Genomic DNA, 25,757 nt, shown 5'->3' on the forward strand with positions numbered 1-25,757 from the left:
AGCGTCTACTTTAGCGTTAACGCGGTCTATACCACTTACTTCGTACATTCCTCCTTTGGTTTGGGTTTTCTCTAGAGCGGCTCGTTCTCCACCCCATTGGTAATGGTTTTGTGCCATGTTCTCTATGAGGTTATATGCTTCATCATGGGGTTTGTCCATTAATGCTCCGCCAGCAGCGGCATCTATAGTCATTTTAGTGTTATAAAGGAGACCACCATAGAAAGTATGGATGATCAGCCATGGTTCGAGTCCATGATGAGGGCATAGTCTAAGCATGTCCTTGTATCGTTCCCAAGCTTGGAAGAGTGATTTGTTATCTTTCTGGGTAAATCCGTTGATTTGACCTCTTAGCATAGCGGTTTTGCTAGGCAGAAAATATCTAGCTAGTAATAGTCTCTTCAATTCGTCCCATGTAGTTATGGAATTAGAAGGTAGGGATTGAAGCCACGCTCTAGCTCTATCTCTCAATGAGAAGGGAAAGAGACGTAATCGAATAGCTTCGGAACTAACGTTGTTAGCTTTGACAGTGTCGGCATATTGCACGAACACAGATAAATGGAGGTTGGGGTCATCTGCAGGGCTTCCAGAGAATTGGTTCTGTTGAACAGCTTATACCAACGAAGGTTTCAGTTCAAAATTGTTCGCCTCGATCGCAGGTGGTGCGATACTTGAGTGCGGTTCAGCGCGTGAAGGAGCGACGTAGTCTCTAAGAGGACGAATAGCAGCCATCTCTAACTTCCGGGTAATTTGATTGATTTGATTAGTAAAGATCAATTCCTGATTAATCGGAATTGGTGCTACTTCGGGAAGATTGCGAGCTCGACGTTTGACGTTAATGAAACGTTCGATCTCGTAAATTCGTTGTATTAAATCTCCTCCTTGTGAACGAGTATTTGGCATACAATCGTTCAAAAAGAAAGGAAAGAATTGCCCTAGTCTCTACGGTGTAACAGTGAGTTACGATATCGACTTAAATAGTCCCCGGCAACGGCGCCAAAAACTTGATCGCGACTTTACGTGTCTATTAATCTGATGACTGCAAGTGCACAGTCGTGTCGTGTAGTTTTAAAAGATATCGAATCCACAGGGACTATGAATCGATCTACCGTTATCTAAGGTTACTATGTAAAGCTAAGGCTACTAATATTTTGATTGTTTCTAAGGGGAAGTGATTGTGAATTCTAAGAAATATAATACTAGACAAATATCAGTATGTATTTCGTTTAACTCTAGGTGATCCGAAGGTCCATTGGCTAACGTATTAATTCAATTAAAAATCTTTATTAATTCAATTGATTAAAAGTCCTCCTCTCAAACTTTCGCTCTGTTGATTTAGACAACTGTCCTAACTCGTAATGTACGCTTTCGCCATCCCATTAGATTTTAGAAAAGCTTTTTGGAAACAACGTAATTAATAAAATGCTTGTTTTATGAAGTTGTTATCTATTTAAATCTCCTAATCTCAAACTTTCACTCTGTTGACTTGGAACATGCTAATATCCCTAACGTACGCTTTCGCCATCCCGCGCGGGTGTAAAAACATTTTTTGAAAATAAATAAGTTCTAATTAGTTTTAATACGCTTTCGCCATCCTTAAAACTAATGTCCTATGTCTACTATCCAGTTAAAGATCTCAAACTTTTGCTCTATTGATTTTGACCTTTGACCGTCTTAACCCCTCAAACTTTCGCTCTATTGGTTTTAAGACTTACTAATTAAATTAGACATACAAACCAAAAACAAGTGAAATTTAATAAAATATAATTAAGCCAATTTATTTCGGATCCCACGGTCAACTTACTTTACATACCGATATCTTAGTTAATTAGCCAGACATATTAATACGGTTTAACATGCATAAATTCATTTGGTTTATAATAAAAGGCATGTCAAATGGCATACAATATATCATGCAATAACAATAATAAATAAAGCGGTAAATGATAAACCTGAAATAAAATAAATCTGAATTGAATTGAATCTTGAAGTATCGAACTTCCACCACAGGTTGGCTGGATCGTTCCTCGGAAATAAACGGGCAGAAATTTAAAACAAGGAATAAAAAGGATAAATCTAACGTAAGGCTAGATTTATAAAAGGTTCACAACAATCACCGACGTGGAAATTGCTGTGAGAAAAATAAACAGTTTAATTGAAAGCGGGAAAGAAAATTATGGTCGCGGAGTAATTTCGGCAGCACTTCGTTAGCAGAAAATCGGACTCTTTGAAGTGAAGTAGCTGCCTCTATTTATAGGCGAGCCTTTGCAGTTGAAACGCGTGAAAAGAGGACTTTCTCTGACTGGGGCTTGGAGACGTGCGTCTCCACTTTTTGGGGAGACTTCTTTGAACGACTTGAGACGTGCGTCTCAAGTGGAGAAAATCCAGGGGCAGTTGGAGACGGGCGTCTCCTCTTGGTGACGTGGCAGAAGAACGTTGGAGACGTGCGTCTCCACGTGCTGGGATGATTTGGGCCACGCACAATTGATCCTTCGTGGGTTGGGCCAGCGTTTTGCACATTTGGGCTTCCTAAACACCCCTTTCTTACTTCAGCACCCCTTTTCCATCATTTAGGTACAAATAATAGTCATTTTAGCTCCATTTCTTCTCCTTTTCATAAATAATCACAATAAGAGTATAAAACCTGAAACAAAGCAAATACTCGCATAATATCATAATTAAACAATATAATAAACGGAAAATGCTATAAATATTTATGGATTTCAAGCTAAATATACGATATAAAATCGTGTTATCACACTACATGATCTATAATGGCATGGCAAGAGCTAACAACGTCACCTACAAATCATATATAAATACCCTCAACTTAAACAATAGAGATTGGTCGTGGGACGTCTTGAACATACCCGAACTGGCGATAGGGATGACAATGTGTAGAGTTTGGGTATGGTACTATATTACTCATCCCCATACATGTAGTTGAAAAAAATTCCTAAACTGGAATCCATACTCGCCTGGGTATTGGATACTGACGTAAGCACCCATACTCGTGCCCTATGGATATGTAAGTACCCATACCCATTTCAAATACTCATGTTTATAATAAAAATAAATACATTAGGCATAAAATATGAAATTCTGACACTTGCAATACACATGTCAAGACTGATGTCCCAACACCAACACAATGTCAAGACAAATGTTATGACATCATCTTCTGACAGAAAACACTTGTTAAAACAGGAGATTATGCAGAAGGTTAATTGTAGAAAGATAAACAACAGAATTAATTGTTAACCCAGTTCGATGCAACGTCACCTACTCTGGGGGCTACCTAGCCAAGAAGGAAATCCACTATTATAGTATTAGTTCAAAGCCTAAATAATCCCAATTTACAACTTCTCGCCTAATCACTACCTTGTGCAACTTCTACCTAAAACCCTCTAGATATGATATCCCTCTCTCACTTCCTACTAATCACCTCCATGATAAAACCACTCACAAACCTGTGACATTAACCAAAACCGAAGATTACACTTCCAATAAACAATACTCAACTCTTTGCTTTAAATCTCACGGGTGAGAACAATGAACAATACTCAACTCTTTTCTTAAAAGCTCATGAATGAGAACAATCAGTCTACCTCAATGTATCAAAAGTTACATGAGTGACATACACAAAAACACAAGGAACTTAAAGTACTCTCAAAACTCTAAACCATTATTTTGCACCCACGATTTTTTGTTGTGAATGCTTGATATTTTAGGTTTAGCAAGTCTGTATTTATAGACTCTTGCAGTATGAGCTAGGACGGAAAATGATCACATATTAAACACTACACAAAAGAATAGGCTAATCAACAAATGTCATAAATAAGAACTAAATTTTAAAAAAAATCATAAAATTTATATCTGAAATAAACTCATATAACTTCAAAGTTTTCTTGTCGCAAAGGTAGTCTCCTTCTTTGAGTGCAGCATATAGAACAATCAATGTAACACACCTCTATGCCCAACTGACATAGTCAATGCTACTAAATAACCACATATATCTCACATTGATTTATACATGAGACTTATCCACAAAGATAGTACATCCTACAATTATGCAGCATGTATACCCTAGCGACTGTCTCACACATAGACTGTTGCACCAGGTCTGCATACCTATCCCAAAGCCAAGATAAACGAAAGTGATCACCCTTGTTAGTCTTAAACTCATCTCTCACATGCGCCTCATTAACCCCCAAGTCTTGTATAACAGTAATACATGTAAGCTCCTAGTTAGTGAGTGAAGGGATGAGGAAACTACCTGGCAGGGGAAATTGAACAGGAATGACACATCATCCAAAGTAATAGTAATCTTATCAAATGGAAGATGAAAGTAAGACGTCTCCTTATGCCATCGCTCAACAAAGACTGACAATAGTGCAACTTCAAGAATGGTCAACGAATAGTCCATCAATGAAAGGAGGCCACAAACATCGACTATCTCCTTGACCTTCCAAGGCATCAGGACATATATGAACTTCTCCAGCTTCACCATCTGGGTGGGCACCTTCAGTGGCAGTCAATCCTGTAACAAACAAAGTAAAACGCTTCAGTTATTTTCAACGTAACAATAATAAATAAAACTAAGTTCAACATAACACACACACAAAGATATATATATATATATATATATATATAGGGAGCATATCGAGTGAGAGCATTTTAAAATGAGAGATGAGAGGAATAAATATCAACTATTGGATTCATCAAGAGAGAGAAGGTTAATGCATTAATGTGGCTATAAATTTCTCTCTCTTGATGAATCAAATGATTGATATTTATTCCTCTCATCTCTCATTTTAAAATGCTCTCACTTGATATACTCCCTATATATATATATATATATATATATATATATATATATATATATATATATATATATATATATATATATATAGAGAGAGAGAGAGAGAGAGAGAGAGAGAGGATGTATCATATGAGAATAACATTTTTATATGAGAATATGAGAATGAATATGAACCATTAGATTTTAAAATAAATGGTTGAGATTATGTGTTATTCTTTTTTCTCCATCCTCCTTCATTTATTTTGATATTGGAGGAAAGAGAAAAAAGAATGACACATAATCTCAACCATTTATTTTAAAATCTAATGGTTCAGATTCATTCTCATGTTCTCACATAAAAATGTCATTCCCATATGATATGTCCTCTATATATATCCCTACCATAATGTCAATGCCACATGATCGACAAACTAGTGAGCACATAACGGTCACTGGGCCCTCTAAGAAAGCCTCCATCAGTGTGTACACACAGCTCCGTTGAAGCCGAAGCATTCGCTTCCGTATCATCTGAAGGAGTAACCTCATAATCACCCATAGAAGACACCGTTGTACCCGTCGGAGCAGTAGCCTCTATATTTGTTGGAGCAGTAGCCTCTGCATCCGTTGTAGGAGTCACTTATGTATCACTCTGAGGAGTCATCTCCGTATTAGCCAATGCCTCTGTCTTAGTATGATGGGTCACCTATGTCTTGGTCACTATCGTCTTTTCATCTTCGGCTGTTGTCTAGAGATCATCTACGATCGCTTCATCGAGATTATTAGTAAGATCTATGGCCCATCCATCAGCTTTAGGTCCTCTACGTCGAATACTATGTGGTGCGCTAGCTTGTTCAACCATTTGCTTCCTGTGAGAATTAGTCAGGGCTACTCTCCCTGCCTGAATATGCGAATCCTCAATGTTATCTTCCCTCGCACGAGCCCTTGACCCGTCCGACCCTCTGGTCCTCATTGCAATACAAAATGAAGAAACATAAACTACCCGATTTTTTAAAAACCCAAAAATGAACATGGCTTTCTCGGATTTTTCAAAATCTCTGGTAAACATCTCAATATTTTCTTCTACCATTTTTTTTTGAAAAATTTAGTATGTCAGCATGAATTTTTACCAGACTTTTAAAATATTCAGTAGAAATACATGTATATTTATCAGATTTTTCGTAATATTCGGTAAAAATGCATGAGAAATATGAATTCTTACCTTATATTTTAAAAAATCCTGTAAGAATACATTTTTTTTGTGTAAGCAAGAGATATATTAACGGGAGAACTAAGGGTTCTCCAACCTTGATACACAAGACCGGCACAAAACCGACAAAAAAAGTGATATTACAAACCAAATATAATCACGATAAAAAAGACAACGGGTCTTTACAAAAATCGTAAAAGTTACACTTGGAGTATGTAATATCACCTAAAGAGGACCATCTCCACATCAAGAATTTGATCTTCCATACTATATCATTTATACTCCAAACTTCATTTTTGAAGCAAAAACCATTCCTTGTCAACCAAATAGTCCAACAAGTGGCCAACCAAAACACCCCCAATTTACCTTCTTTAACTCTTTTCGATCGGCACATAGCGTACCACTCCATGAAAAGCGGAATGCATTCCTCCTCCTTCCAACCCGAAAATTCCACCCACTCACCAATATCTTTCCAAACAAGTTTAATTACATAACATTTGAAGAAAATATGATCTCTATCCTCCACATGTGTCCCACAAAAAACACAATTAAAATTAGGAGTAGAAAAAGCGATACCTCTAACCTTCAAAAGATCTTTGGTTGGAAGCCTATTCACAAAAAGTCTCCACGCAAACGCTTTAATTTTAAAAGGAATCTCCATCCTCCAAATCTTTTCCAACACTTCATCGTTCCTATTTATGGGACCAAAAGGAATACGACGGAAAGCATACCGACGATAACACGATGAAACCGAAAAAATCTTATCCTTCTCGATATTCCATCTTACCGAATCCTTTTCCGAATTACAACCCGCAAAAGTTTCCAAAAGGTTCCGTAAAGACAAAAACTCGGTTAATAAATCCGCCTCCCCCACATCTACTAACGAAATACCCAAATCCCCCCACCTCCACATCCCATCTCTCCACCCCCCCATCGCCGCAACGGAAACATTTTTCAACAACGAAATACCATAAAGTTCCGGAAACACTTCCGACAAACAAACATCATTCAACCAACTAACTTCCCAAAAAGGAGTGCTAAAGCCATTACCCACAATAAAACAACTATTCTCAAGAAAAGGATCTTTATGCAAAGAGGAGAAATTACCAACCTTTAACATGTCACGCCACCAAAAAGAAGAAGATGAGAATTTATGATGATCCCCGCCTCCAAATAAATACATATTAATATCTCCATAACGCGCCTTCAAAACCTCTAACCACAAAAGTCTCCCCCATTAGCAATTCTCCACCTCCACTTATTTAAAAGGGCTAGATTAAAATCATTTAAGTCTTTAATATTTAATCCACCCTTTAAATAACGCAATGTCACCTCCTTCCAACTAACCCAATGGATACACCTTTTCTCGGACACTCCTCCCCATAAGAACTTCGCTTGCAACATGGAAAAAGCTCGAACCACTTTTAACGGCATCTTGTAAAAAGACATGGTGAAAATAGCCAAAGAACTCAAAATAGACTTCAATAGGGTAATTCTCCCGCCAAGATTCAAGAAACGGTTTTTCCAACCCATCAAACGGGTTTTCATCTTTTCTAAAAGCGGGGTCCAAGTACAAACCTTCCTCGGATTGAATCCAATCGGAATGCCAAGAAAATAAAAGTTACTTTTTTCTACCTTGCAAGCAAGATAGAAAGAAACCGCTTCCAAGAAGTTCGAAGAAACGTTAATCCCAATCAATTTGCTTTTGTGAAAATTGATTCCAAGACCCGAAACCAACTCAAAAGCTCTCAACACAATCTTGACCGCCTTCACGTGTTTCCAAGATCCCTCTCCCACTAACAAAGTATCATCCGCAAATTGTAAAATATCCACACAACACCTCCGATTAAAATAAAAACTCTCAAACTCTCCAACCTCTATGGATTTCCGGACCAACCTCGAAAGAGCCTCCGCCACAATGACAAAAAGAAAAGGTGAAAGAGGATCACCTTGTCTTAATCCCCTCTTCACCGAAAATTCACTAGTAGGACTCCCGTTAACCAATACCGACATATCACTCTTGAAAACCAATAATTCCATCCAACCCCTCCACTTAACACCAAAACCCATATATAATAATAATTGTCTCAAAAAATTCCAAGAAACTTTGTCATAAGCTTTCTCAAAATCAACTTTAAAGAGTAAACAAGATTTACCTTCTTTTTTAGCATAGTCCACCACTTCATTAGCCACCAAAACCCCATCAAGCAATTGCCTACCCGGTACAAAAGCGCTTTGGCACGGTGAAATAATAGAATTCAACACCAACTTCAGACGACCCGCCAAAATCTTCGCCATGAATTTATACATGCATCCCACCAAACAAATCGGCCTATAATCATCCAAAGAAAGCGGGTTTGCGGATTTAGGGATCAACGCCAAAAAAGAGGAAGTAACCGCCTTAGAAAGTTGTTTTCCTTCGAAAAAGTGAGCAAAAAAACCCAAGAATTCTTCTTTGAGAAAGGACCAACACCTTTTAATAAAAAGAAAAGAATACCCATCCGGGCCCGGACTTTTGGAACCACCACAACAATTTAAAGCTTCTAAAATCTCATCTTCTTGAAACGGTCTCTCAAGCCACACTTTATCTTCCTCACTAATGCGATCAAAAAGACATCCTTCCAAAGACAACCTCATCCCTTCCTCCTCATCAAATTTTCTAGAAAAATGACTAGCAACAAACTCTTTAATATCTTTTACCTTGTCCAAACTCCCATCCGAGGTGTTAATGGGACCCAAGTGATTATGTCTTCTTTTCTCCTTCATGACTTTGTGAAAGTAACCGCTATTAGCATCTCCTTCTTTTAACCATTTCAAGTTAGCCTTTTGAACAAGCATGTTCTCCTTAATTCTCAATTTCATCCAAAACCGACTAGTAGCTTCCTTCCTTCTAAACAAAGTATCCGCTATTAAGTGTTCGCCTTCAATCTCCAATAAATCATCCCCACGATTAATATCTCTAACCTCCTCTTGAATTTCCAAGTCTATTCTTCCAAAAACCTCTTTATTCCACCACTTTAACCGACCTTTAAGAAGATATAATTTTTGTTTCAAAACAAAATCCCCTCTACCTTCCACTTTGAAGCTTTTCCACTCGCCCTCCACAAAAGAAATAAAAGAACTATGAGAAAACCATTCATTGTTGAACCTAAATGGTTTAGGTCCCCAATCATTGTTGTCGATCTCTAACCAAATCGGACAATGGTCGGAAATATCTCTCTCCCCCACCATTTGACCTATCACCCCCTAATCATTCAACACCTTCTCCGAAACAAGGATTCTATCGATCCTACTCATCGATTTACCATCTCCGCTATACCAAGTGAATTTTTTTCCTTTGCAAGGAACATCCACCAACCTACTTTTCTCAATAAATTCCGCAAATTCAATAACCTCATGAACATTAGAAACGACACCTCTTCCTTTCCTCTCCTCCCTTACTTTAATAGCATTGAAGTCGCCTCCTATAATCCACTCACCATCGTTAAAAACATCTTTCAACTCCAACAACTTACGCCACAAAATACGCTTTTTGACAAGGTCACAAGGAGAATACACATTAATCAAATAAAAGAAATTATTGTTCTTGGACACCTTCACGCCAAGATATCCCTCCCCTTTAAAACTCAAAACAACATCCACCGCATCCCCCCTCCACAAGGTTAAAAGCCCTCCCGATCTACCCGAAGAATTAGAAAACGAAAAACCTATATCTTTAGCATTCCAAAAGCTCTTCGCCACAAAATCATGCATGCTAGATAATTTTGTCTCTTGAATGAAAAAAATATCCGCTTTGCTCTTAATCACCAAAGCACTAATTCTTCTCCTCTTAAGAGCATTTCCACCCCCTCTAATATTTAAAGTTCCAATATTCATTACAACAAATTTCTGGACTCCTTCAAACCGGTTTTTTTCAAAACCGCTTCACGCTCCAATCTCTCAATATTCTCAATGGCGATATCATCTCCACCCTTAGCCACCACCCCCAATCCTTCCATAGATTTCCATATTTTAGTTCCGGCTTCCTTGTCTAAGAAACCCCATTGTCTACCATTGTTCCTGTTGATGTCACTGCCTCCACTGAGATTTCCATAACAATTATCCCCCAAGTGAGTAGCCACCACATCCTTAGAAAGCTTAAGCGAAGAACTAGCTTCGGAATTGCAAGAAGAGGAAATAGCTTTGCTGCCCCCAAAAGAAGCCACACTCTTGTGTTTCTTCCCAGCGGCAAGTGCCAGAACCGGCTCCTTTCCTTTCCCCCTGGCCAAAATATTTATTGTCCTCCTATGTAGAGAACCCCCACAATCTGACAAATTCTTAAAGACCACCTTCTTATTACGACTCTTCTTGCTAAACTTTATCCTTTTCACCGCTTCGTCAAAGACGCCTCCCACACCATCCTTAGGAAAAACAATGTTTTCCAAGCCTACACCAACAGCACCAGCATGACCTGCAACAAGTAAACCTCCATTCGCAGCATGCTGCTTGAAAGCTGCCAGACCAAGACTCTGAGCAGAATCTCCACCCAGCTTAGCAACATCAGCTGCTCGTTCAGAAACATACTGTGCAGAATCTCCATCAAGCTTAGCAACCTCAGCTGCCCGTTCAGAAACATACTCAGGACCATCTTTCTCCTGCATTACAGACTTCGAGAAGGAGCTCTCCGGAATAGTCGAGTCTCCTTCCGACTCCACACTTCTGATCCCGACGCTAGGCTGCTGAACATCAAAACCTTCCTCAGCCACGACATTACCAGCCAACCCCACAACGCTGGAAAACTCTTCGATGTCATCCTCCGAAGCAACCGCGAAACGAGATAACAAAGAATCCGACTCGGAGGAGACCGATTCGGAAAGCTCATGATCCGAAACCACAGCCTTGGAAAACATATTAACAGATTCCACAGAAAGACTAACACAGAATTGTTTGTCGTCAATCAAGGCCGTAATCATATCCGGCAAATGAAATGACAATGGAACCGAAACCTTCACCCTAGCATAGTCAAGAAAAAGCCCAGAACCTGTATGATCATCAATAGATAGAAACCTGCCAAGAGAGTTAGCCACCAAAACAAAGAACTCCGAATTCCAAGCGTGAGCCGGCACACCTCTTATGCCAATCCAAACCGATCTAGAGGAATCTACCACACCCTCCTCCCACTTGTACACCTTCTCAAAACAATTCTTCCACCAAATATCGCCTTCCTCGATTAAATTTCTAATAACACCCAACTCCGATTCTTCCAAAAGGCAAAGAGAATCGCCCAATGGCGAAACCTTAACATTAAAGTACCCCTCCATCTCAAACTTTGTTTGCATATTATATGTTGAACCAAATACAGACACCTCTCCTACATAAGCTTTAGACAATCTCTGTTTCTCTTCTGACTTAGACGAATAAGAGACCCTTCACTTATCATCCAAAATCTTTTGCTGCCTATTATTCATAACAACGTCGGCGAAAGACCAACTCCCAACTCTACGAGCATCAAGTCCCGAGCCAGACGTCTGTCTTCTTAAGTTTCCTGCAGCCACATTGCCAAACACCTTAACTCTATTCATACCAGCAGCGTTCCCGTGAGCCAAAAGATTAGAGCGATCGAATCTAGGAACATTGGCATGAATTTTCTTCCCATTGATCTGAACGTTGTCCAAAGAAATAGCTAACAGTCTCGGATCTACGACCTCACTAAACCTCGCGAACCCAAACCTTTTCCCCACCTTATTCCTTCTGGGCGATATTGAAACTTCCACCACCGAACCGATACATCCAAACAAACCAAACAGATCTTTGGCTTTGGTATCCTCAGGAAACTCAGATATATAGAAAGAAGACAACTTCCTCAAACCGCTACCTTTAAAGACCGAATTGAAAGGGAAAGTATCCCATCTCGCAACCCAGTTCCTAAAATGTTTCTTCCTCACTTTCGTCCAGTCCTCCCCCCTCTGAAAACCTACTTGCCTCATACTCCAGATCAGAGAGAACAGACCCAACTAAAGGATACACGAAGCTAACCACACGAAACACTCAAGCAACCCAAAACGGAAGGAACGGATAAACACTACCACAAGACCCAAACTCCTTTCCCTCCACCAAGGTCCCTGATCCTAGAACCAGGAATTTAAACCGAAAATGGAGCGAAAGCAGAGGGAAACCCTATGATAGTTATATCCAGAACCAAAAGAACCTCCCCAAAAAAACTAAGATAGAAGACGTCTTACCTCAGAAAAACAACCACCTACGAAAGCCCTAAAAGAGTAGAGGCGGTCGGCCGCTACCAATCTCCGCCCGACGCCGGCATTGCTCAATGAACAAAAAAAACATGAGTTTTTCTCAAATATTTTAAAAAATCTGATAAAATATATATTTTTGATGAAAAATCCGATAAAAATGCTAAATTGCCAGTAAAATTAGATACTTAATTTAAAATATTTGCTAGTTGACTCAAAAAGTTCTATAAGACGCTGTGTTATTTGAAAATTTTAAAATGTTACGAATAAAAAGGGAAATTGTTTTTGATATACCAGAATAATATAATAAAAACACAATTATAAAGGTGCCAAGTATGAGTGGAAGTAGCAAATAAAATTCACGGAAAACTTATAGCCTTTTAGAATGTCTAATACTTTGACAATATGCATAATCTCTTCTCACTTTTTATCCATTTATAAAAACTTAAAATTAACTTATACCAGTTGTATAGTTGATAATGAATGAACTAGCTAATGGTGCTTATTGCATTTAGCTGATTGCAAATAAATAAATTAAAATATTTGATAAAATTAAGATTTAATTACTTCACAAATGTAAAACTATATGTCCAAAAATATTTAATGTAAAACTATATGTCCAAAAATATAAAAATATTTGGATGAGATGATAAATGTCTCTTCCAACTTAATCAGAAGTCGTGAATTCAAACTTAATCTTGAACATAAACTAGAGTTAAATCTCTAGAGGAAGAGCTTTACTAACAATTGTGATCCTCCCTACCAGAGGCAGATATTTTCATCATTTCATTTGTGGTATTATTTACAATTTCTTTACGGATAAACCGAATTATACAACAAATACAGATTTCAACAATATAATGTAGGAGAATCAATGTTATAAATGGATCAAATCCAGTTTTAAGCCTTCTGAGCAGTAAACATAATAAAAGACTTCTGAATTTTGCATGAGTAATTTGTAAGTCCACATGAAGTGCAAAGGTCTTTGATCTCTTCTTCTGTTAAGTAGCCATAGCCTTGAGAAGTCCTCTGCAAACAAAAAGACCACTAAATCAATCTCAGCAATCAATCTCAGCAATAGCAAATTGCGCAAAATAAACAAACACCAAAATATCCGCTATGAGAATTATTATCATTATTCTCATTGTCAGATAGTGAGCCATATCCTTCAACATTTTCGACTGAATCAACAACATCAATTGTAGAACAGAAATTTTACCTATGGATTTATGAGATGTCAATGAACACTTTCAGAATGCACATGGTAGACAACTCACATTATTATGACAAAAGATGATAAATAAATTAAATACCAAGAGTTTACCTCTCTGAAGGGGCGTACAAACCAAGGAGTTGATGAAGTATAACGAAGAAAAGTGGTTCCGACAAATACTCCACCACTTCTCAGTACACGGGTGATTTCAGCAACCTTTAAGAAGTTTATAATTAGTGTTTGATTAAGTAAATTATACTCATTTAAATAGTGTGAAATAACAATGTGAAAAACCGGGCAAAAATTCTGTTGGTGCACAATGAATAAAGATGGTGACAAAGAGAATAATAGAATAACGGCGCAAAAGAGATGAGAGAGTAAATGTTGTATTCTACTATTAATGATAGCTATTACAAGGCTATTTATATGAAAAGAAAATCTTGCCACATAAGCCCTAATACAGTAAACTTAGTGAACAAGTCTAAGGTACAACCAGTACAGTACTACAAAAATACTAAAGTACCCTTACTACTAAACAGCTAAGCTAATGGGACCCAGATAACTCCTTCTGGTCAATACTATCTTCTGAGTAACCATCAGAAGATCAGTCTATCTTCTGAATATTGAATTACTCTTCAATACCATCCCTTAATTCATATTCTTCAAATAAAACTGACAACGCCAATTTCATCCCTCAAGAGCAGAAATTGATCCGTCTTGATCGCCTTCGTCAGAACATCTGCCACTTGCTTCTGAGTGCTACAGTGCACAACTTCTAATGTTCCATTCTGGACTTAGCTTCTCAAGAAATGATACTTAGTCTCAATATGCTTGCTTCTTCCGTGTAACACCGGATTCTTGGCAAGATTGATTGCAGACTTGTTATCAATCATCAGCTTTAGAGGCTTCTTCACCCTAATCTTCAGGTCTTCTAATAGATTCAGAAGCCACACAGCTTGACATGCAGCTACAGCGCCTGCGATGTACTCAGCTTCACAGGTTGATAGAGCAACAACAGGTTGCTTCTTGGAACTCCAAGAGATAGGGCCTCCCAGAAACATGAACAAATATCCAGAAGTACTCCTTCTATCAACTCTGTCTCCACACCAATCAGAATCAGAATAACTCAATAACTCTGATTCTTCCTTTCTCCCAGAAGGAAACAATATGCAAAACTTCAGAGTTCCCTTGACATATCTCAAGACTCTGACAGCAGCTTGGTAATGGGACCACTTAGGTTTACTCATGAACCTACTAACCAATCCAACTGCATAGCATATATCAGGCCTGGTATTACACAAATACCTTAGAGAACCAACCACCTGTTTGAATACCGTAGCATCAACATCTTCACCTTCAGAATCAGAGTCCAACTTCTGATTCACTTCTGACGGTGTAACAGCAGCTTTGCAATTCTCCAACTTGAATTTCTTCAGAAGTTCTAACTCATACTTCAACTGATGCAGAATGATACCATCTTCTGAGTACAGAATCTCCATCCCTAGAAAATATGACATTTTCCCAAGGTCTGTAATCTCAAACTCATTCATCAGCACCTTCTTGAACTTCATCAGATCTTCTGGACAACTCCCCGTAAGCAATATGTCATCAACATAAAGACACAACAGAATCATATTGCTTCCAGAATGTTGCACATAAACTCCATATTCCATCTCACACTTCTGAAACCCTTTCTTCTTGAAAAATGAATCAATTTTCAAATTCCAAGCTCTGGGCGCTTGCTTCAATCCATACAGAGCTTTGTGTAATTTGTACATCATCCCTTCCTTATTCTTTTTCACAAAGCCAGGGGGTTGTGACACGTATACCTCCTCTTGTAATGGACCGTTCAGAAATGCAGACTTTACATCCAGATGCATCAAGGACCAACCTCTGTTCGCAGCTAACGCAATCACCAGTCTGATTGTTTCATGTCTAGCTACAGGAGCAAACACCTCAAAGTAATCTAGTCCAGGTTTCTGAAGAAAACCTCTAGCCACTAGTCTTGCTTTGTGTTTACCAACTGATCCATCTGGCTTCAGCTTTACTTTGAAAACCCATCTGACGCTGATGGCTTTCTTCTTCTTTGGAAGTTCTGTCAGCTTCCAAGTTTTGTTTCTTTCTATAGCCTCAAGTTCTTCTTTCATGGCATTCAGCCAGACCTTCTTCTTGAGCGCTTCTTCTATACTCACTGGTTCAGAATCTACTAACATGGCGCACTGAATGACCTCTCCTTCTGAGTCAACGTCTGTGTCTTGCAACATGTCAAAATCTACAAACCTTCTTGGTATAGTTCTGACTCTTTGTGGTCGCTGAGCTACTTCAGAGTCAGCTACTCCAGAGTCACCACCTCCATGATCATCTCCAGAAGCTTGTCCTCCAGACCCTATGTCTTCAAAGTTTTCCCTTCCAGAATCATGACTACCACCAGACTCTGGATCATCATCAGAATCTGGATCAAAATCAGATTCTCCATCTGACTCATCTTCAGAAGATGCTTCATCTTCTGACTCGTCTTCAGAAGATTCTTCATCTTCTGACTCTAACTTTTCTTCAAAAGTTATCTCTACATCAGAAGTTGGTTGAGACTTTCTCCAATCCCAAACTTCTGATTCCTTCACAATGACGTCTCTGCTGACTTCAACTTTGTTAGTCTCTGGACAATAGAGCTTGTATGCACCTGTACTGTGGTACCCCACCAATAACATCACTTTGCTTCTATCATCCAGCTTCTTCCTTCTAGCTTCTGGAACGTGTTTGTAACACACAGAACCAAAAACCTTCAGATGACTAACACTCTGTTTCTCTTTAGTCCACTTCTCTAAAGGAACAATTTCCTTCAGCCTCTTCGTTGGACACCTGTTGAGCACATATGCTGCAGTAGCAACAGCTTCTCCCCATAGATTATGAGGAAGCTTATTCTCTTTAAGCATACTTCTCGTCATATCAAGCAAAGTACGGTTTCTACGTTCAGCAAGACCATTGTGTTGAGGAGTATAAGGAGCAGTAACTTCATGCTCAATTCCATTATCATCACAGAACTTCTGGAATTCTGTAGAGTTATACTCGCCTCCACCATCCGTTCTGAGAATCTTTATCTTCTGACCACTCTGCTTCTCAGCCTTCACCTTGAACTTCTGGAATTCTGTAAACACCTCATTCTTAAACTTAATGAGAGTTACCCACGTCATGCTTGTGAACTCATCCACAAAAGACACAAAATACCTATTTCCTCCAAGTGAAGGTTCTGGAAATGGTCCACACACATCAGAGTGCACTACTCCCAGAGCATGCTTTGCTCTTGGAGCAACTTCTGATACAAATGGCAATCTGGGTTGTTTGCCTTTCATGCATACCTCACATGACTTCTCAGGCTTTACAATCTTAGGAATGCCACGTACGAGCTTCTTAGAACTTAGATGCCCCAGACTTCTATAGTTCAAGTGCCCCAACCTCTTGTGCCATAGCTTACTATCACCTTCTGAGCCTTCAGCACTCAGACACTCTGTTTCAGCTGTTTCTACATTCACCTTGAATGTTCTGTTGATTCCCTGTTCAGATTGCATAATCAACTTCTGATTGGAATCATACAACTTCAAGAGGTTGTTCTTCATAACAACTGAGAAACCTTTCTCAATGAGCTGACCCACACTTATCAAATTGCTTCTGATTCCAGGAACATACCAAACATCCTTGATCAGAACAGTCTTTCCATTCTTCACTTTGGCTTTGACATTTCCCATACCTTCTGCATATAGGTACTTATCATCAGCACATCTGATCTTTGTCCTCCTTTCAGAGTCAAAGTCTATCAACCATTGTTTGTTTCAAGTCAAGTGATTTGAACACCCAGTGTCCATATACCACCATTCTGACGAACATCTCTTGTCCGACTCTGAAGCCATCAATAGCACAGGTTCATCATCTGATCCTCCTCTAGCTATATTTGCTTCTTCTGATCTCCTTCCTTTGTTTGCCAAACAGTCTCTAGCAAAATGGCCAAACTGTTTGCAACAGTAACATTGAACTTTCTTCTTATCCTTTCCCTTCTGATATCTCTTCTCATCAGAAGTTGAGGCTTCCTTCTGGAATCTATCACCACGTCTATGCTTCTGGTCCTTCTTGACAAAAGAAGCCTTCAGAGCTTGCTCAACTTCTCTCTCAAAAGTTCTCTCAGTCAGACGCAACTCTTGTGCTTCTAAACTGCTTTGCAACTCTTCTATTCTCATGGTTTCCAGATTTTTAGAATGTTCAATGGATACAACAATATAATCAAATTGAGGAGTAAGTGACCTCAATATCTTCTCTATGATTACTTGTTCAGAAAGAGTTTCTCCACAAGCCTTCATCTCATTAGTGATCACAATCACTCTAGAGATATACTCAGAGACTTTCTCATTGTTCTTCATGTTGAGATTCTCATATTGCTTTCTCAGGGATTGAAGCTTCACCTTCTTCACTGATACGTCACCACCGTAACACCTGACCAGTATATCCCACGCCTCCTTTGACGTCATAGAATCAGCAATCTTCTCAAACACATTCACATCCACACACTGATGGATGAAGAACAACGCCTTTTGGTCTCTCTTCTTCGTCTCTCTCTGCGCTTCTCTTTGTTCTTCCGTTGCATCCGCTGCAACCGGAATATATCCTCCAGTGACAAGATCTAGAACATCTTGAGCACCAAATAATACACGCATTTGAATCATCCATCTATTCCAGTTTTTACCATCAAGAACTGGAAGTTTGGTATTCAAGTTGCTTCCACTCATCTTTAAACTTGTGCAGACAAAAACAGATTTCACTCACACTCACACAGTGTTTCCCAACCCACAAACAATCAAGAAAAATGTGATTCAACACAACTTTGTTTCCCAGAAACAAAATCAATCACACAGTCACACAAACTCACGTTCACTCGTGTTTCCCTGTGTTTGGAACCGGAGCTCTAGATACCAATTGTTGGTGCACAATGAATAAAGATGGTGACAAAGAGAATAATAGAATAACGGCGCAAAAGAGATGAGAGAGTAAATGTTGTATTCTACTATTAATGATAGCTATTACAAGGCTATTTATATGAAAAGAAAATCTTGCCACATAAGCCCTAAAACAGTAAACTTAGTGAACAAGTCTAAGGTACAAACAGTACAGTACTACAAAAATACTTAAGTACCCTTACTACTAAACAGCTAAGCTAATGGGACCCAGATAACTCCTTCTGATCAATACTATCTTCTGAGTAACCATCAGAAGATCAGTCCATCTTCTGAATATTGAATTACTCTTCAATTTCATCAACTTACGCATATAAAGGTAGTTGATCGCAAATGAATTTATATAATTCCAATAAAATATTCAAATGTAGTGCCGAAATTTCATCAAACAAAGATAAGTCGCTTACAGCATTGGAGGGAGATGGCCAGCAATGCAAAGCTGCACCAGCATGAATAGCGTCAACCGAACCTGATGCGAAAGGAAGCCTGGAAACATCTGCCCTTACAAGGGCGATATTACTGCAAATAATGAAATGAATCTATACTAAGAACAACCACGTATTGGGGAAAAATTGAATATGTAATTCTTTAGGTGCAATAAATTCAGAATCAAGCAGAAGAGGAAAACAATACGTTGTTGAGAGTGTTGCGTCTTTCTTAATGAAATCATTGCATTGGCGAAGCATATTTTCAGAAAAGTCTAGTGCAATGACTCCAGAATAGGTTCCAGATTTGGCAAATTTTCGGGAAAATAAACCACTTCCACAGCTAATATCGACAACCAGACCACCTTTAGCAGGTTCAAAATATTCTTGAGCCATTCTGAACTGCATTATAAAGAAAAGATAAAGGACCTAATATATATTGAAATATAAACTCCAAAGAGGGCTTGTTTGGAATCGAGAAAAAGAAGGCAGAAAGAAACAAAAAGAATAACTTTTATGGAACGAATGATTAAAACATGCGAGAAAACATACCTCTTCATCAGGGCCAGGAAAGCCACTTTGTCGGAAATTCTGACGCCAACCTCTTTCATATAAGAATGAAACAAGGGGACTCCTAAAAAAAGTTCAGACACAAAGAGAATTTAAGAACTTTCCGAAATGACCGATATTTAAAATGTCATTCTCATCAATTATATATAACTATCATGAAAACTTGTATAATATCTTGATATTTTAATGCACGGTGATCTAATGCAACAAAATTGGAGTTAAGTTACCGAGCTTTTATTTTATTTTTACCTAAAAAGCTCTGTCCGAACTGGTTGAACTTCTGTGTAATCTTTCAATCCAGAAGTCAGTGTCAGATCCAAATATCCGTCTTTGCTAGTGTACGATTTTTGACATCTCTTACACTTGAAACCAGACCTGTAGATTGCTGACCTGAAGTTCCAAAACAATTTAGTAAGTTACTATGACCCTGAATTTTAGAATTAAATATAGTTTCTCTCATGCATATCAATCCGACTTACAAGTTAAGACCAACAGGACCTTTTCTTATCAATGGTTCGTAGCATATTGGGCACGCAAATAAGTCCACTTGTGCTTCCTTTTCCTGATCCTTATGCGTACTTAAATCCTGAAGCAAAAAATTAACAATAGTATATAAGTTTGAGTTTTTTGGCTTATGGCCCTAATATAAACTTATATAACCTGTTGAAAATTAATCTGCATTACCAAAATATGCATTTTTTTTTCAAAATAAAAAGATCAATTTACTTCATGATAATGCATAGAAAAAGCACCTCAAGAATAATAAAACTAACAAATTCTTAACTTTGAAGAGTTGGCCTAACAGAGCATGACCATAACTGTATTCAACTCTCCATTAAGTATTTAAGAACAATTGTAAACTTATTAAGGGGTTAATGCCAAAGTAGTCAATCCCAATCCCAGATAGCGACGTGGAGCGGCCAACCCAAAAAATGAGATATCAGGATAGCGTATAGTGCGATGGCTGCTATTTGATCATTTTTTGGACAAAATACATACAACAACAACAAACAAGCCTAAACTTTTTAAGTATTTATTAATTATGAAACATAGACAACAGAAACAAATACAGCAATAATAATTTTAAAAATTAAATAAATAATGCGTAATAATGAGGTTAGTTTCAGACACCAAAACACCATATACACATTTTTCAGAGGTATCTGTGCTCCAGAGTTTAGTAACCGATAACAGAATTTGAACAGCAAACACAATAAAGCGCTAACTGTTAACAGAATTGATAAAAACAAAATCTAAAATTGATTTTTAGATTATGATCATAAATAAAAGCTTAATTGAATGAAAAGAGCAATCATTATCAATGTTAATTCTATAATTCTTAAAGTGAAAACTTAAGGAAAGGTTGAGTTTAAAGTTAAATAGAAAACGAAAATGAAAAGAAAAACTGTACCGACTCCAAGGCAACAGCGGCGGTGGCGCGAATGGTGAACCTTTGGGTTTGGGAGCGGAGTAACTGAGGGCGAAACTGGGATTCCGAAAACAGCTGAGTAGCAGAAGTAGAAGGAAATTTAGGGAATTGTAATTGATGAAGAGGACGAAGGAAATGAGAAGCAGAAGTAGTAGCAGACGCGGCCATGGTGATTGAATGGAGGATTGGGGCAATCAGGTGACCATATGATCAGTCGGACTCTTGTTTCTTGACCACTGTGTCCCCATGGGAGCCGCAAAAAATCTTGTAATCAGCGTGTCACCGGATAAATCACCTATTTTATAAAATGTTTTGTTCCAAGACAAACTATTCTTTTACAATATTTATATTTTCCCTCAATTATAAACTTCATTCCCAATTTTATATTAACTAGCGGGATATCCGTGCTATCGCACGGGGTAAGATCTATCTTATAAAGTTATTCCAATTTAATATTACGTGGATAAGATCTATCTTATAAAGTTATTCCGTATACATTTAAATAATACACATATTAATTGGATGACTATTGAAATAAAAATTAAACATGTAGTATGTTAAATAATAGTTAACGATGTAAGAGCTAATAATACATCCAAATTTTTAGCTCTTTAACTAAAACAATAATTACACGTCGCAATATGTCATTTTTCAGTTTTTAAATTTGTTTTACGGATCATAAACATTCATATAATCACAAATATAAACAAATAATACGTAGCAACCTTTATGCATTGATTAAAGTAATATAACACCACTATACTTATTTGATCCAATATAAAAATACTTAGAACCCGTTTATAAAAATACTTATTTGATCCAACGATGGGTAAAATAATTTTATAAAAATAATTAGTAGATTTTTCTTGTTTATTAAAATATTTGTAACTTGTTTCCGTTTATAAAAATAATTGTATCACCAATATACTTTTCGCATTTATAAAAATATTTTTAACTTATTCACGTTTATAAATATAATTGTATTAATAGTAGACTTTTCCCGTTTATAAAGTTATTTGCAATTTATTTTCGTTTATAAAAATAATTGTATCAACAATAGTTTTTTTTCGTTTATAAAAAAAATTGTATCAACAATAGACTATTTTTGTTTATAAAAATATTTGTAGCTTATTCCCGTTTATAAAAATATTTGTATCAACAATAGACTTATTTTCGTCTATTAACAATATATGTAACTTATTCCCGTTTATTAAATTAGTTGTATCAATAGTTGACTATTCCCGTTTATACAAATAATTATAATTTATTCCGGTTTATAAAATCAACTGACTTTTACTTTTTTCCGTTTATAAAAATATTTGTAATTTATTCCCTTTTATAAAATCAATTGTATCAACAATAGTTTTTTTCCCGGTTATAAAAATACTTAAAACTTATTCCAGCTTATAAGTATAATTGTGCCAATAATATTTTTTTTCTAATTTATTAAAATATTTGTAACTTATTTCCCTTTATTAATATAAGTGTATCAACAATTGTATTTTCCCTTTTATAAAATATTTATAATTTATTTCCGTTTATAAAATAAGTTAACAGTAAACTTTTCTCCGTTTATAAAATATTTGCAACTTATTTGAAAATATTTGTAACCTAATCATTAATTTAAAAATATTTGTATCAACAATAATTTTTTCCCTTTATAAAAATATTTGCATCAAAAATAGATCTTTTTCGTTTATAAAAATGTTTATATCCAAGATACATCTTTTCCCGTATTTAAAAAGAAAGTCGTTTTAAAAAAATTGGATCAACAATATACATTAAAAAATAAAGTAACACTTACTTTTAATTTATGATAAAATAATTTTTTAACTTCTATATTATAAATAATTTAGTTTAAAATTTTTATTTTGTTTTAGTATTTTTATAATTTAGAAGATTAAAAAATCTTAAATTTTATAATTTAATAATTGAATGTGGGCAGCAACTATAATTTATAAATTGGTTCATTAATTGAGGCCAAACTTTTTAAAATAGATGGTAATATTTTTAATTTAAACGTGTTTCATATTCTTATTAATTTTCTCATAAAAATTCTCACGTTAAAAAAATATATTTTATTTCGAAAAAAGAATCTCTAATTTTAAATTTGTATAAATGATTAAAACAAAACTAATTTGTAGTATTAAAAACCTAAGGACCAATATATGTTATAAAAATATCACATTAAAATAAATAAGTAATAAATTGTAATTACAATATTAAATGATATTTTAACCTTTATTATAGTTGTTATAATTTAATTGCATTTAAGATCTAAACTATTAAAAATTGAAATTGAAACTTAAAAAATTACATTGAAAATTTGCATTTATTAAATGATAATTTGACCATTATTATATTATTAATTATTTGAATTTGCATTGAAAATTAAGTGAATTATTCATAAATATGGTAATTTACATTTATTATTTTTTTAAAAATGTTATATGGAAAAATATAAATTTTCTCAATAAATGAATAAAATATTTATTGTAGTAATAAGGGATATGTACAAATATCATAAAGTGATTGATTTATGCATAGAAAAAGTATAACGTGGGAATTTTAAGGTAGAGAAAATAAATCATTTTGAGGAAAAAAAAAAGTTTTAACATATAAAAATAAGGATTTTGGCAAAATATTAATTAAAATAAAATAAGTATTATATAGATGTGCTAATATAAACAGCGAAGATCTAATTATAAACATTTGATATTATAACAAAATTAAATATTTTGCTTATAAATTTAGAATACAAAATATATAAATTTATTACAATGCATTTAGATATTAAGAAACAAATCTTGATTAAAAAGGTATAGACAAATTACAAAAATAAAAAATAAAAAGAGAGTAATTATAATTATGTAATTATAATTATGGCATAAATTTATTTTATAATTATATCTGGTAATTATAAAAGGAGACTAATTATAATTGAACTGCTATGAAGCAAATCGATTCATCTGTAATAAGTGATCAAACCAATCCTATAATTTCTACCAAAAAAGAAATCCTATAATTGAACTGCTATAACTATAATGCATCAACGTTAAGGTTATTCTCAAGTGCAAAAACATGATAAAATTGAACAGAAGACAAAACTGTAAAGAAACAAAGCAATTTTATTACAAAGAAACACATCTCTCTCTGATTTCATCTTCTTCTCCATGAAAAGAAACAGAACCCACTATATTTGTACCAAAATATGTTTGTGATATTATAATTAAGAAAAAATATATTTGTGCCAAAATATGTTTGTACCAAAATATGTTTGTGATATTATAATTAAGAAAAATTAATTTAATTATAAGTGTTAATTTTGGATTAATATAAGCCACATTCATTATTTACATTAAACTTTCATCATTTTAAAATCAAGACTTTAGTCATAGTATATATAATTTTTACATGATTATGCGATACATTTCCCTTTTTAAAAGTATTGTTTTTCTTTACAATTTACTTGTCATTCTTGTATCATTAACTAAATTTACTTGTCAAATTTATAAAATATTTGTAACTTATTTGAAAATATTTGTAACCTAATCATTAATTTAAAAATATTTGTATCAACAATAATTTTTCCCTTTATAAAAATATTTGCATCAAAAATAGATTTTTTTCGTTTATAAAAATGTATATATCCAAGATACATCTTTTCCCGTATTTAAAAAGAATGTCGTTTTAAAAAAATTGGATCAACAATATACATTAAAAAATAAAGTAACTTTTACTTTTAATTTATGATAAAATAATTTTTTAACTTCTAAGTAATAATAATAAATATTGTTTAATTTTATTATGATGGTAATTGATTGTGTAATCAATTTAAAATGTGTACAATTTTTTTATTAAATAAATAAAATCTACCCTTATTTATTTGAACATTAAAGCTTAAAATTTAAGCAGATGCAACAAATTTGTAATAAGTGAAGCTTCCCTCCACAATTTTTTATTTTTATTTTACATAATAAATTTTAAATTTCACTCGACAATTTCTTAATCCACACTACAATTACACTATCTTCTTAAAATATTTTTATTATAATTATACATTTATATTTATTTAATATATGATAAATTCTCTAATAATTTACCATTTTATATAATTATTTATTTAAAAGTTATTAGATTAAAAAATATAGTTATTTAAATAAAAGTAATCAATTAAATAAACACTATACTACTGTGGAAAATTTTACAGACTTTTGAGGAAAAAAATTATAAATAGAAAAACCTAACAAAAAATACAAAGTACTGGGTCAAATAAATGTAAGCCCAATTTTCTTTTGAAAATGAAACCCCAATAATGATATTGATGACAAATTCTTCTTTTGTTATCCAAGCCAAGCCATCGATTTTTGCAGCCAATCTCTTCTTCCACGCCATCGATTTTTGTAGCCAACTTTTTGCATTATATCAATAAACCTTCATAGCCATGACAATTCCTTCTCTACAACATGAAGAATATCTCCAGTCTTTTATCAACTCCAAACAACAACCTGCCATAACTGTTCAAAGCCATTAGAAAAACACAACACTAAATCAAAAAACAAACAAGTAGTTCACAATATAATATTCCACTTCGATCAAAATTCAACAATAACAAATTCAAAACCATGAAAAAAACAACACAACTACACCGAAAACGAACATATATCTTTAAACGCTTAAAGAAAACAGAAAACATATATGCTTAAATCGTGCTTAAAGAAAACATAAATCTTTTAATAGTGAAACAATGCAAAGTTAAAAGAAGAAGAATGGGAGGAGAAGTTGTGACATTGATGGGCATATGTGAGGGTTTTATAGAAAAAACAGAAGTGAATACAAAAGATTGCAGTTAATGAGAAGAAACTCTGGAAAGTGAACCAATTCT

The 25,757-nt window shown here is 35.3% G+C and overlaps 2 protein-coding genes and 1 non-coding gene across 3 annotated transcripts; 1 reads left to right on the plus strand and 2 right to left on the minus strand.

Annotated features, from left to right (window-relative positions):
• Nucleotides 1–247: 247 nt before the first annotated feature.
• LOC131634270 (small nucleolar RNA R71) lies at nt 248–354 on the plus strand. The gene has a single exon (XR_009293517.1). It is a non-coding gene; the product is annotated as a small nucleolar RNA R71 (small nucleolar RNA).
• Nucleotides 355–9,251: 8,897 nt separating this feature from the next.
• On the minus strand, nt 9,252–9,881 carry LOC131634265 (uncharacterized). The gene has a single exon (XM_058904913.1). The coding sequence runs from the start codon at nt 9,879–9,881 to the stop codon at nt 9,252–9,254; it is 630 nt and encodes a 209-aa protein (XP_058760896.1).
• Nucleotides 9,882–12,933: 3,052 nt separating this feature from the next.
• LOC131634264 (uncharacterized methyltransferase At2g41040, chloroplastic-like) lies at nt 12,934–21,196 on the minus strand. The gene is made up of 8 exons (XM_058904911.1): nt 20,855–21,196; nt 19,923–20,029; nt 19,693–19,833; nt 19,426–19,507; nt 19,082–19,275; nt 18,856–18,967; nt 13,560–13,664; nt 12,934–13,264 (listed from the first exon to the last, which is right to left on the minus strand). The coding sequence occupies exons 1-8, from the start codon at nt 21,038–21,040 to the stop codon at nt 13,136–13,138; spliced, it is 1,056 nt and encodes a 351-aa protein (XP_058760894.1). The 5' UTR covers nt 21,041–21,196; the 3' UTR covers nt 12,934–13,135.
• Between the last annotated feature and the right edge of the window lie 4,561 nt (nt 21,197–25,757).

Source organism: Vicia villosa, unplaced genomic scaffold, assembly GCF_029867415.1.
Source record: "Vicia villosa cultivar HV-30 ecotype Madison, WI unplaced genomic scaffold, Vvil1.0 ctg.001274F_1_1, whole genome shotgun sequence".
In the NCBI taxonomy this organism is placed as follows: domain Eukaryota; kingdom Viridiplantae; phylum Streptophyta; class Magnoliopsida; order Fabales; family Fabaceae; genus Vicia; species Vicia villosa.

Excerpts from the sequence above, each read along its gene's own strand:
- LOC131634265 (XM_058904913.1), bottom strand. The coding sequence starts at position 9,881 with ATGAATATTGGAACTTTAAATATTAGAGGGGGTGGAAATGCTCTTAAG.
- LOC131634264 (XM_058904911.1), bottom strand. The coding sequence starts at position 21,040 with ATGGCCGCGTCTGCTACTACTTCTGCTTCTCATTTCCTTCGTCCTCTT. Across the intron at positions 13,665-18,855 it reads GGCCATCTCCCTCCAATGCT|GTTGCTGAAATCACCCGTGT; the intron begins GTAAGCGACTTA and ends AACTTCTTAAAG. Across the intron at positions 13,265-13,559 it reads TTGTACGCCCCTTCAGAGAG|AGGACTTCTCAAGGCTATGG; the intron begins GTAAACTCTTGG and ends TTTTGTTTGCAG.